This window comes from Cryptomeria japonica, chromosome 5 (assembly GCF_030272615.1).
Source record: "Cryptomeria japonica chromosome 5, Sugi_1.0, whole genome shotgun sequence".
Taxonomy (NCBI): domain Eukaryota; kingdom Viridiplantae; phylum Streptophyta; class Pinopsida; order Cupressales; family Cupressaceae; genus Cryptomeria; species Cryptomeria japonica.
In genome coordinates this window covers 126,869,741-126,883,730 of record NC_081409.1, presented here as the reverse complement: position 1 = coordinate 126,883,730, position 13,990 = coordinate 126,869,741, and the positions used below count along the sequence as shown (strand labels likewise).

Genomic DNA, 13,990 nt, shown 5'->3' with positions numbered 1-13,990 from the left:
GAAATTCACACGAATCTAACTTTAATGTCAAAGAGTGTACATCGGTATAGCATATTCTATTGAGAAAAATATCTCTTGTACTTGAAGATCAACCGAATAGAAACTTAGATTGTGACTATATTTTATTCCAAGCTAAGTGATCCTTGCATGGACTCTTATCATCAATTTTCAAGATTATTATATTGCCTAACCATCCATGCAAGTTAAACTATATTCAATTAGATTATGTTAATCTTCAATTAGATTATGTTAATCATCAATTAGATTAGTTACTTTAACAATTATCTCTAAATTGATATCTTTCAAATTATTTTACATAATTTTTTTAAAAACATAAATATATTACTATACATACCAATGATATTTTTAAGAGAAAAATTAAATAATAAAATAAAATTTAAAAATCGATTAATATATAAAATGAGTATTAAAAGATGACAAAAATTCATTATAATAAAATTTTGGACATATTACATAAATTTATACTTTAGCATTAAGAAAAATATTCTCCTTATATTCTATAGAAATAGAATCATTAAATATTAATAATAATATATTATCATTGCAATTCGTGTATGAATAGGATCCAAAATGATACCTAGATATTTCCAAACTGAATTTGTCTAGTCCACATTGGAATCGTCAATGTACCAGAGTTTTCCATTTATAATTATATTTAGCATTCATCAGCAGCAGCCACGTGTCGAGGCGAGACCTCCTATTTGCTTATTATATTTTTACAAGCTTGGCAATTATTCATGTGGATCCATATAAAATCGTCCAAGGAATTTCTTTCAAGAGCAAGAAAGAAGTAATATTAATTTAACAGGGTGTTGTTTAATCAGAGTTGAAGGACTAATATATGTAATTTACTATTTGAACTATAGGAAGCTACTGGAAACTTCACATTTTATTTCGTAATTTCTTCTGTCCGGCATGCAGTCTGCTATATACTTACAAGCGGCTTTCACTCATTAGTTTGTTCTAGTGTTGTGATGAGCGAGTAGCCGGTTTTTGCTGAAACAGAAAATGTTTTTGCAAACGCAAATGTATTGCAGAGTAGCTCTTCGCTTTGTAATTTGTGTCTGTTTGGTGGGCTTTACTGCTGCAAAATGTGTTCCTGAAAACTGTGGTTCGATGGATGTGAGTTACCCTTTCTGGATCAACAATTCGACCTGTGGACATCCCGATTTTCAGATCACATGCACAGAGGGCGAGGATACTGGGATGCTATCTCCATACTTTACTGCCTTTGGAGCTTATTCTAGTGGTTTTCTTGCTAGTGGTTTTCATTCTAGTGGTTTTCTAAATAATGTTATAGATGTGTCTTTTGATCTTTACTCTTCGAAGATTATGGATATCGATTATGAGGGTCACCTCATCATAAATTCTTCTCTTATCAATGCATATTCTTGTCATCCAAACATTGGTGCGAGGAACTACTTTGAGCTACTTTCAGGTGGGCCTTTCACTCTTTCAAATTCCAATAGGTTAGTGGTTTTGGGCAAAGAAACATTCGGTACCTACAGTTTTGGGGATCTGGGAGAGGCGAGATGTGTAACAATGAACCTTCAAAGTGATCAACCATACTGCCGCTATGGCTGCTGCGAAATTAACCTCCCAGATAATTCGCCATTTGTAAATTTCACGGGGGGAGGTGTATTTCAATTGCCCCACGGTGACGGTTCTATGTCCTGCGGCTTCTCCACCATAATGGACCCCTCCACTTTCACCATAGTGGACAATAAGACATTCCTCTTTTGGGGAAATGGAAAGCTGCCTTATTATGGTCTCCGACTTAACTGGGGTATCGGCCTTGAGAATTGTTCCACGGCTAAAGCAGCGGGCGATTATTCTTGCTCCTCCAAAGCACAATGCCTTGACTCACCTTCAGGAAAAGGGTACGTATGCAAATGTGTCCCTGGATATGAAGGAAATGGTTACCTCAATGGCACTGACTGCACAGGTAAGACCTTAGAACAGCTCTTAATTAGATAAGGTCATGCTTTCTCTTTTGCAATTATTGCTGTTTAGAATCTCAGATATTCTAAGGACAATTATGATGAATACACAGATATAAATGAATGTGATAATATAATCGGCCGGAGTATGTGCGTTGGAACAGAGGAAGGGGGGATGTGTCATAATTTGGCAGGTTCCTACAACTGTTCGTGTGCAAGAGGATTTGTCGGAGATGGCTTTATATTTGGGACGGGATGCAAGTCTACAAGTTCAAATCGCCTTGTCTTTCATGCAATCATAGGTAACAAAATTATTGAATATATTGCGTGTTTGTGTTATTTGAATTATTTGCCTTAAAGATGTTCGAAAATAACTATATTTTTAATTCAATGTCTGATCTGGTAATACACAGGATCCGTCATTTCGTTTGTGCTTGTCTCTTTAGCAGCGTCTCTTTTGGTTTTTTGGATAAAGAAGCGCCACTTGAAACTTGTGGAGGCCAAGTATTATAAGCTGTTGCAGGAACATATAGCTTCTACAGTGGGGAGAGAAAGCCTGAGAATTTTTTCTGCCAAAGAACTCGCAAGGGCTAGTAATAATTATTCAAAAGAAATGGTATTGGGAAGTGGTGGCTTTGGAACTGTGTTCAAAGGCATTCTATCAGATGGCACTCTTGTGGCCATTAAAAAGTCCAAGCAAGCTTTAAATCTGGAGGATGATCATGAGTTTCTTAATGAAGTTACAATTCTCTCCCAAATAAATCACAGAAATATTGTGAAATTGTTAGGATGCTGCATCCAAACTAAATTCCCTTTGTTGGTATCTGAATTCATTCCCAATGGAACACTCTTTCAACATTTACACTCCCAAGAAGGGTCTTTGCCTTGGGCTTCACGTCTGCAAATTGCAATTGAGACGGGAGAGGCTTTGGCATATCTGCATTCTGGAGCATCTCAACCCATTTTCCACCGAGATGTGAAATCGTCTAATATTCTTTTGAATGAGAGATTCTCTCCCAAAGTCGCAGACTTCGGGATTTCTCGTCTCATCTCCACTTCCAATAACACACATGTCACTACATTTAATATAAAGGGCACAAGAGGATACTTAGATCCTGAGTTCTTTCAAACATCTAAACTCACTGAAAAAAGTGATGTATATAGTTTTGGTGTAGTCCTGGTTGAGCTTTTAACAGCTCTGAAACCCCTCTCTCTAGCAAGGGACAGCGACGAGATGACTTTATCTAGTCTTTTTCTGTCAAGACTCGACCACGATCGCCTGACAGAAATCTTAGATAACAGAGTATTGGAAGAAGAAAACCTGCAAGAGATGGAAGATATGGCAAGGATAGCAAGAAAATGCCTTCATTTAGAAAGGAGGAAGAGACCATCAATGAAAGGGGTGGTGGAGGAGCTTTTTCGGGTAAGAGGCGTCACAAGAAAGAGAAAATTTGAGGAGGGAAACATTTCAAGGGAAGCATCACCAATACCATACGAACTCAACCGCTACACTTTTTCATCTCTAGATGGGAGTAATGTAGTGGTTCAGATGTCGATCCTGACTCAATGATTTTGGGAAGGAATTTATAAGGCTTCATCTTCATGTCTATAATGTCGATTTGTTTTGTATTTTTTTAATAAAAAACATTGGAAATATTTTACAAGTGTTTCTTTCTAGATATTTTTTACAGTTACCAAGATGATTTTTTTGTAAATATATTTGGAAGAAAATCTGATATATATTTTTAGGAATTTTTTTAATATATTTTAAGTATTCATTTAAGAAACTATTATTTTGTCTATTTTAATATAATTTATGGTATGCACATATTTATGCATGATCATAAAGATTTACATTTTTGAAACTACATCATATTTTATATCGATTATAAACTTTAATCATTCAATTAACAAATATATTCTATTCTATTCATATAAGATAAAATATGATAGGAGTTGCACCAAAAAATATTAAAAAAAAATATTACATACATATTCATTATATCTTCTTTTGAATAAATCAAATACATATTTATCTATTCAAAATACATATTTATCTATTCAAAATATATATTTAAAATAAAATATATATGTTTGTAATTAGTAATGCAATAGGTTAGTCCTTTAAAACTCATGAATGAATTAGTTCTCTTGTTATGTGACCCATCTCAACTCATCTCTACAATTGAGTTGTTAAAAATTGGAGATGCAAATGAAAAAAATTGTGATGCAAGGTATGATATGCATTGAATGACATGGGATTTACGTTGTGCATACTTCCATTGGTCTGCAGATGTCAAGTTAACAAGAGTATTATATAGCTATGTGAAAATACTAAAATGGTATGTGGTAAATAACACATTTAGTGGGCTATTTATTTGTTCAAATTATTTTGGTCAAACTACCTACCGTGTTCAATCATGTTCAATGTAAAATATTCTGGTTGATCCATGACATTTGTGTAGAATTTAGCATGTTGGTATGCTAAGTATTCACTCACAGGGCTTCTAAAGTAAAAGATTGCCTAACATACTATACCTATACCTATGATTTGTTGAAGTTTATTTCTTATGTTTTAGTTTTCCAGATTACTTTTCTTGTCTCTATAGATTGTAAAGAAATCTTCATACAAAAAAGTAAATGTTACACAACATATTTCTGAAATAATATTTAGTCAATTTTTTTCTTAATTTTGTAAATTTGTCATTTAATTGAATTTTAGTTATACCTTGATCTTATTTCAGTTAATATATTTCCAGATTCATATACATCATGATTAATGCACTTACATAGATATTTGCATACAACAATACTAAAGGAAAATCTAAATCATTTCTTTATACAACTAACTCAAATACATTAGATTATGACCAAACATTTACAAATTTTTTAAATGCCTCAATGCATGATGATTTTCTCATTTGAAAAATATTTCCATGCCCGACTCTTACATGAAATCTAGAACAAGAATTTAAAATTCATGATTCATGTAGAAAATCAATATTTTTTGTTTCTTTTTTGTCCTCACATTTGATTCTAACACAACTTTCAAAGTAATTATTATTCTAAATGCTATTGCTACCGAATCTTAAGAATAATTCAAATCATTATACACTCAGTAGGAACATGACGCATTGCGTCTCTTGTTGGTATGTTCATGGTGGGAGGAAAATTTGATAGGAAGAAGAAAAATGGGCCAAAGAACAAAAAAGAAGACAAAAAAATATTTGGATGATTTATACTTCGTTGGCTTGGGAGAATACTCAGGGTCATGGTGGAACACTGGAATTCTATCATTTTTAGTCCCCATGCTTATTACGTTACTCTATTTTTTGATTTGTTTTCCTTATCACATGATGTCTCTTGACTTTATGTTAATAGTTTATTGTATGTACTACTTATAAACTCTACTTGTTATGTGATGGTTTGTTTGCTTGATCTCCAAACATGCATTTATTTATGATTTCTTATTATGATCTTAAGGGTTAGGGCCCTTCCCCACCTATCTTAATCCAAAACATTATTATTTTGACAACCCATTAAAATTTGAGATTTGAATTTTTCACACATTTAATGACTAACTTTATTTTCCATATAATTAAAAACCATTATGAAAAATAACCTATTGTCTCTAAATTAGGTATGCTAAATATTAATATGGACATCCATAACTTTTTTTCTTCATTTCACATTAATTGTCCCTTACATAATAATAAAATATAATATTAAATTATTTGATTGTTTTATATGAACAAATAATATACGAAAAGCATAGTAAATTGGCAATTGAGGGAATTTAGAGCATTGGAAAACATTAATATGAAGTTTTACATTTAACTACAATAAATGAATGATAGGATTAGATGTGTATTATACATTGCAAGTCTTGAAATTTGACATATTTATTTATTTCTATTTATTAATTAGTTTAACCTCTATAGAGAAATGGGACATCAAATTTTGAGATGGCATTTTTGGCCATATTTCAACTATATTCAAATGTCTATAAGTTGTCATTGGAATGAATTTCATCATGACGTGCAAAAATGTTTGTGACATTGTAAGTTGTGAGATTTACTTAATATGAATTATAAGATATATGTAAGAGAATGACTATAGGGTGTTAGAAATAAAATTTGAAATCTTGACCAAGTTTACAGTAATCTATAATGCATGTCATAAAATATATTTAAATAGATAATAATTCCAAAATGACCCACTCAATTTGGATGACAAATTATGAAAAAAGATGTTCATTATGAGTGTAATAGGAATCTTACAAAATTATGTGAGACCCATCATGAGACTTAGGTATATAAGATAAATTAGATTCCATGTTTAGGGAGTTAGTACATTTTTTCAATTAAACCTCTTGTGGTTTTCTAACTATTATGCCCTCATGTATATTAGATTCTTGGGTTCTAGTTATTAGACATAGACCTTGTATTATAGGAGTTTATGATATTGTATTTTATCTATAAGAGAAAGGCATTGATCATGTTATTTCAAGAAATAAACCCATACTTTTCTGCTAAAATCATCAATGAATGTCAAGAAATAAAGCTTTCCACTTATGGAAGGTGTTTGCATAGGTCCACAAAGGTCTGAATGTACTATCTCAAGTGGATGTTTTGCCCTATAAGACTCTCCAACTGGAAATTGTTTTCTATGTTGCTTTGCCATTATGCAACTCTCACATGTGGTCTTAAGTGGCTCTATTGGTGGTAGCCCATATACCATTTTCTTCTTTTATAACAGTTGTAACCCTTTGAAGTTTAAATGCCCAAGCCTTGATTGCCATAACCAAGTTTCATTTTTATATGAGGCTTTGAAAGCTAATTCAGCAACCTTTTGTAATCCTTGTGGCTCTACAAATAGTTCACTTTGAATTCTTAATGGAAACATCCTATTTTTTGTCATTTCCACTTTTGCAATCAGCCTATTGCTTGGTTTCTTGTCTAGAATCACATATTCACCATTTTCAAAGTATATTCTATATCCTTTTTGCACTAGTTGTCCAATGCTTATGAGGTTGTGTTGCAAAACAGGAACATAATATACATCAGAAATATGCTTCTCTCCACCTTGCTTAGTTCTTATGTTAATTGACCCTTTGCCCATGACTGAAACTCGTTGATCATTTCCCAATTTTACTTCTGATTTTACTGAGTCATCCATTGTTCCAAACATCTTCTTATTACAACTCATATGATTACTAAAACCGCTATCTAGGAACCATACTTCTTTGGAACTCTCTAGTGCTACATTGCATGTTATCAATATGGTGTCTTGCTCACTAGTGTTTGTTTGGTTTTCATTTGTAAAATGTGCCTTCTGCTTATTCATATCATATTGTTTTTTTCTAAATTCTGATGCAAAATGCCCAAATTTATTGCAATAATAACATTGGATGTTTGATTTATCATACCTTTCTCCTTGATGATGGCTATGAGAATGGCTACTCCCCCTTGCTCTTGTTGGTATAGAATGGGCATGTGGGCTCGAAGCTGGTCTTCTACTTTCAAATTGTGTATTTTCTCTTCGTCCCCTTGGTGTAAAATGACCTCTACCTCTGCTGTGATTTGATCTCTCTCTTGTTTTCCCAAATGAAAGTTGAGTCTTGAATGCATTTTCCAATGATGTCCCTAATCGATTTATTCTTTGCTCATGCACTAAGAGTGACCCCATTAATTCATCTACTGATAGTTGAGATAGATCTTTGGCCTCTTGAATGGCTATTACAACTGCATCAAACTTGCCAGGCATACTTCTAAGTATTTTCTCTACAATATTTTGATCTTCAATAGTGTCTCCATAGGACCTTAGCTGATTTACTATTGACATTGCATGAGTGAAAAATGAATCTATTGAATCTGAGTCCTTCATTTGCAGATTTTCAAAATCGCTTCTAAGTATTTGTAATTTTGCCATTATTACCTTACCTGTGCCTTGGTATATTGTTTGCAAACTATCCCATGCTTGCTTTGATCTTGTGGTAGTTGTAGCCTTTGGAAAGATTGATTCCTCCATTTCTTATTGAATGAAAAATAGTGCCTTTGCATCTTTCTTCTTGTTTTCCTCTAGCAAATCTTTCTCAGCTTGTGAAAGTGCTTGATATGCTTGTTGATTTGGTGGTTCAGGGAACCCATTTTCAACAAAGTTCCAAATACCCTGGGAGCAAAATAAAGTTTTCATTTTAATACTCCAATAGTCATAATTTTTGCCATTAAAAATTGGAATCTGTGGTTGTGAAATACTTCCACTTGTTCCTGCCATAATTTTTTCAAAATAAAGCTTTGCATTTGCAGGGTTCTCTGTTTCTTTCTACAGGAGCCCCTTCTACCTTAATTAAAAACTTTGACTTTCCTCACTAGTTTACACTTCTGAATAATGGCAGCTTCTCTCTTTCTTTATCAGCAACAATATGTATCTAGTAGCTTTAATCTAGTAGCTATGTTCACTTTCAACAGCATCAAGTTCTTTGTTACCTCTGTGTCTTCTCCACACATCAATATTACCTTCAACAACTTCACCTCATAGAGATGATTGCTTGCAGACTGGCTGCCTTCTCTATTTGCCTTTATCTGCAACTTTTGCCCTGATTTCCCTGCTCTGATACCACTTTGAAGGGGAGAAATAACACAAGACAATAGAAACATAGTGATATAACAACAGATAAGCAGTTTATATTATTACCAAAAACATATTATATAACAGTAAATATAAATGTCTTCACAAAACAAAGCTACCCATGACTCCTTTCTGCATTATACATTCATTCATTCATCAAATAGAGTATTACATACTGCTCTCTTTAAAACATAGCCTGTTCACAGCAAAGAAAAAACAACAGAAGATTCTAGAATGCATGCATAAAAAACCTAACCATCTAGATGCATCAAAAAGAGTTGAAGAAGACTTGAGAAGGTGGAGTGAATGCGGTAGTTGGAGTAGTTAGGATACGGAGGCAGGGAAGATTAGTGGAGTCTAGCTGGAGTCCACATATGCCAATAATATAAACTGATTATCTGTTGTTATATCACTGTGTTTCTGTTGTCTTGTGTTCTTTCTCCCCTACATCCTTGGAGGTGAATTCATTGGGGCAAATCATCGATACAGAGTCGACACTGATATTCCTACCTTTTTTCTTGTCATGTGTCTCTCTTGGGTAAAGTCAAAGGTGGTGGTTGAAGCTGGATGCGTTTATTCTGGATTCAAAATAACAGTACAGATTGACTAACGTCGCACGTTTTACACTATCAATTTTGTAATAAACGGCTGCGACTGACTAACACCTCGCTATCATGCTATAAAGAAGATCTGTTTAGAAACCAGAATATCTTCGGTCATCGAAGCTCCTATAAAAGGACCTTCAAGGTTGAATTTCTCATTGAATTAGGTAAGGTTCTGTTAAGCATTGTTAAAGATTTAACAATCCCCTACAGAATGTATTATGCTATCATAATGGAGGTCAGTATTCCTACTCCTTGCTTCCCAATTCTCACAATCTAGAACAAAATCTTTTGGGATCTCAGAGTTTCTATTGTCCAAAGAAGTGTCCAATTTCTCAAACATGTGATGGGGTTCACAGAGGACGGCCTTTTTGGTTTCAACATCATTAGCGATAATGTCAATCAGAGGATTGGGTGCTTGATTATAAATATATGAAAGATTTAAATGCTTACAATGATGTGGAATCGAGTTCAAGCTCGAGTGAGGAGGATAGCATGAAGGAAGGTGGTATGTAGCATGCTATGGTTGATTCCCCTATGTCGAGACCGGTGGCCTCCATTCGTAGGTTGTCTTTTGCTCATGATGCAGCAAAAAACCAAAATTCAAGGTGACCCAATTTTTTTTGCGAATCATATGATACGGACTCCTCACTTTACAAGGCTTTTCATATAGCCTTTTCATAGCATGTTTTATACAGTCATCTGCTTAGAGTCTCAATTGGGCCATCTTCTTTGTCTGGAGGATAATTTTTTCTATGAATTTCTGTAATTACTCTTGGCAGTTGGTCCTGTCCCCTATTGTTGGGACAACTTTGGTTGGTTGGTTTGTTTGTTTGTTTTTTTTTGTTTTTTTGTATGATTTTAATAATTTTTCTGAAAATCATGATTCTAAGATTTTTAATCTATCTTACTTTAATACATTTTGGCCTTGGTTTTTTATTGAGCAAAAAAATAATAATAATAATTATGTTAAGTGATAATAATTAATTAAATAAAATATTAGAAGAATAATGAATCCTGATTAATTAAATTTGAGTAGTAGAATTTAAGTGTTTGCAACCATTGTTTTAAGATTCTATAAATGCTAGCTTCAAGTTGCCCATTTAATATATAAAATATGTTATGAAGTAACTAGTAACAATAATTTATTTTATAAAGAAAAAATTAATCGATGATCACATTATAAAAATATGTATATTACATTTGCACTTACAAAGATATTTCATTTTTTAACATTTCTTCTATTAACTAGGAGAAATATAAACTATATTTAGTATCAGGATATATTTAGCTTCTTCATATAATTTAGGTGAAAGATACAAGATTAACAAAGAAAAGTGATTCACTTACAAATTTTAAATGACTAATCTATTATATTTATGAATAATATATGTTTCTAATTTATTCAAAAGAAAATATAATGAACATTTTATATTTAAAAATATGTTTAACATATTTAGATACAATTCTTATTAAAATTTATATTACATCACTAAAAAATAGTATATTCTTTATTAATTGAAAAAATATAATGCATCTTAAAAAAAGATGGATCTCTAAATATGTGCATACCATAAATTTTAAAAAATAAAATAAATAATATTTTTTAAAAATAAATATATATATAAAATATATTGCAAAAAACATTCAGAAAAACAAATAAGACTTTTTTTTAAGAAATACAAATAAATACACAAAACAATTAGATAGTATAATATCCTATTATAGAAAGGAATCAACTATTATTTCCAATCTACAGATGAAACCTTATCATTTCCTTTACTAAATCATTCAGTCAAGATCGAAATCTCAACCAGTGCAGTACTCCTAACTGGAGATGAAAACGTGCAACTCCTACATTTGTATGGCATTGGTGATGCTTCTCTCGAAATGCTTCTCTCCTCAAATATTGCCTCTTCACATTTTTCATTGTCATGGGATTTTGTCTTTCTTGTGCCACCTCTTACCGAAACAAGTTCCTCCACCACTTCTTTCATTGACGGTCTCTTCCTCCTTTCTAAATGAAGGCATTCTCTGGCTATCCTTGCCATATCTTCCATCTCTTGTAGGTTTTCTTTCTCCAATACTCTGTTATCTAATATTTCTGTCAAGCGATTTTGGTCAAGTCTTGACAGAAAAAGACTAGATAAAGTCATGTCCTCGTTGTCCCTTGCTAGAGAGATGGGTTTCAGAGATGTTAAAAGCTCAACTAGGACTACACCAAAACTATATACATCACTTTTTTCGGTGAGTTGAGACGTTTGAAAGAACTCGGGATCTAAATAGCCCCATGTGCCCTTTATATTAAATGTAGTGACATGTGTGTTATTGGAAGCTGAGATGAGACGAGAAATCCCAAAGTCTGCAACTTTGGGAGAGAGTTTCTCATTTAAAAGAATATTAGACGATTTCACATCTCTGTGGAAAATGGGTTGAGATGCTCCAGAATGCAGGTAGGCCAAAGCCTCCCCAGTCTCAATTGCAATCTGCAGACGTGAAGTCCAAGGCAAAGACCCTTCTTTAGAGTGTAAATGTTGAAAGAGCGTTCCATTCGGAACGAATTCAGATACCAACAAAGGGAATTTAGTTTGGATGCAGCACCCTAACAATTTCACAATATTTCTGTGATTTATTTGGGAGAGAATTGTAACTTCATTAAGAAACTCATGGTCATCCTCCAAATTTAAAGCTTGCTTGGACTTTTTAATGGCCACAAGAGTACCATCTGATAGAATGCCTTTGAACACAGTTCCAAAGCCACCACTTCCCAAAGCCATTTCATTTGAATAATTTTTAGAAGCTCTTGCCAATTCCTTGGCAGAGAAAATTCTCAGGCTTTCTCTCCCCATTGTAGAAGCTATGTGTCGCTGCAACAGCTGATAGTACTTGACCTCAACAAGTTTCATGTGGCGTTTCTTTAGACTCCAAACCAAAAGAGACGCTGCTAGAGAGACAACCACAAACGACACGACGGCTCCTGTGTATTTTACCAGATCAGACGTTGAAACAAAAATATAGTTATTTTCAAATGTATTCTGGGCAAACAATTCAAATAACACAAACACATGCAATATATTAAATATTTCGTTACCTGTGATCGCAGGAAAGACCAGGCTATTTGAAGTTGTGGACTTGCATCCTGTCCCATTTGCAAAGCCATCTCCCACGTATCCATTTGCACATGAGCAGTTGTAGGAACCTGCCAAATTAAAGCATATTCCCCCTTGCTCTACTCCAATGCACATACTCCGGTTTGTATTACATTCGTTTATATCTGAAGATTCATCATCATTGTCAATAGGATCTTTGTGATTTGAAAGAGCAATGATTGAAAAACATTAAACATAGCTATCTGAGTAAGAAAGTGGTGAGTTCTTACCTGTGCAATCAGTGCCATTGGAGTAACCATTTCCTTCATATCCAGGGAGACATTTACATACGTGCCCTTTTCCTGAAGGCGAGTCAAGGCATTCTGCATTGGGTACACAAGAATAATCGGTCGTGTCTTTAGCCATGGCACAATCCTGTTCCCCGATACCCCAATTAAGACGGATACCATAATAAGCCTTGTTGCCTCTTCTCCAAAAGGGGTTTGTTTTATTGTCGACCATGGTGAAGGTGGAAGGGTCCATTATGGTGGAGAAGCCGCACTTGGTAGTATTATCGTTGGGCAATTGAAACAGACCTCCTCCCGTGAAATTTACAAACGGCAAATTATCTGGGAGGTTAATTTCGCAGCAGCCATAGCGGCAGTATGGTTGATCACTTTGACGGTTCATTGTTACACATCTCGTCTCTCCCAAATCACCAAAACTGTAGGTACCGAATGTTTTGTTGCCCAAAACAACTAACCTATTGGAGTTGGAAAGAGTGAAAGGCCCACCTGAAGGTAGCTCAAAGTAGTTTCTCGCACCGTTGTTTGGATCATCATCACAAGAAAAGGCCTTGATAGAAGAAGAATTTATGATGAGGTGACCCTCATAATCAATATCCATAATCTTCGAAGAGTTCCGATCAAAAACCACATCTGTAAAATCACCTCGCAAACCAGTAGAATTAGCTCGAAAGGCAGTAAAGTAAGGAGCTAGCATCCCAGTATACTTGTCCTCCCTGCATGTGATCTTAAAACGAGGGTGTCCACAATGAGAAATGTGAATCCAGAAAGGGTAACTCACATTCATGGAACCACACTTTTCAGGAACACATTTTGCAGCAGTAAAGCCCACCAAACACACACAAATTAGACAGCGAGCTACAACTCCGCAATGCATTTGCGTTTGCAACAACATTTTCTGTTTCAGCAAAACCGACTACTCGCTCATCACAACAAATTAATGAATGAAAAGCCGCTTGGAAGTAAATTGCAGGCCGCCTGTTGGATAGAAGAATTAGCGAAATACAATTTTCAGCCCTGATTATACAGAACCCTCTTAATTTAATAATAATTCTTTGTCATCCAAGAAAGGAATTCGTTTAACAGTTTTACATGATCCACATTTATGTTTTTGTGGGTGTTTGTTTTTGTCCATATTTGTTTGTCTTTAGTCTTGTGCTTGCATTGTCAGTTTTTTATGCATTTAGATTTTTTTAGTATTTGTTTTGGTTTTTATATTTTGTGTTTGTATTTTTATCTTTGTGTTTGTCTTGTCGTCTGTAATGTTTGTCTTTGAATATGCAAGGTTTGTATTTGTTCACTTCTTAGTTTTTGCTATTACATTTGTAGGTTTGTACATTGTTTTTGTTTTTCTTAGTTTGTAGTTATTTCATTTTTCTTTAGTTTTTTTTTTATTTATATTT

At 33.8% G+C, this 13,990-nt stretch overlaps 2 protein-coding genes across 2 annotated transcripts; one reads left to right on the top strand and one right to left on the bottom strand.

Moving 5' to 3' along the window:
• The first annotated feature begins 1,047 nt into the window (after positions 1-1,047).
• Positions 1,048-3,531, top strand: LOC131030161 (wall-associated receptor kinase 2-like). Its single transcript, XM_057960866.1, has 3 exons — positions 1,048-1,966; positions 2,075-2,263; positions 2,375-3,531. The coding sequence occupies exons 1-3, from the start codon at positions 1,048-1,050 to the stop codon at positions 3,529-3,531; spliced, it is 2,265 nt and encodes a 754-aa protein (XP_057816849.1).
• Positions 3,532-10,980: 7,449 nt separating this feature from the next.
• On the bottom strand, positions 10,981-13,464 carry LOC131030162 (wall-associated receptor kinase 3-like). Its single transcript, XM_057960867.2, has 3 exons — positions 12,573-13,464; positions 12,285-12,392; positions 10,981-12,170 (listed from the first exon to the last, which is right to left on the bottom strand). Exons 1-3 carry the CDS (start codon positions 13,462-13,464, stop codon positions 10,981-10,983), a joined length of 2,190 nt encoding a protein of 729 aa, XP_057816850.2.
• Positions 13,465-13,990: the final 526 nt, after the last annotated feature.

Bases quoted from the DNA above. Each gene is read 5' to 3' on its own strand.
- LOC131030161 (XM_057960866.1), top strand. From the start codon at position 1,048: ATGTATTGCAGAGTAGCTCTTCGCTTTGTAATTTGTGTCTGTTTGGTG. The intron at 1,967-2,074 runs GTAAGACCTTAG...ATGAATACACAG, and splicing joins CAATGGCACTGACTGCACAG to ATATAAATGAATGTGATAAT. The intron at 2,264-2,374 runs GTAACAAAATTA...GGTAATACACAG, and splicing joins TGTCTTTCATGCAATCATAG to GATCCGTCATTTCGTTTGTG.
- LOC131030162 (XM_057960867.2), bottom strand. From the start codon at position 13,464: ATGCATTGCGGAGTTGTAGCTCGCTGTCTAATTTGTGTGTGTTTGGTG. The intron at 12,393-12,572 runs GTAAGAACTCAC...TTAATTTGGCAG, and splicing joins CAATGGCACTGATTGCACAG to GTTCCTACAACTGCTCATGT. The intron at 12,171-12,284 runs GTAACGAAATAT...TAAAATACACAG, and splicing joins GGTCTTTCCTGCGATCACAG to GAGCCGTCGTGTCGTTTGTG.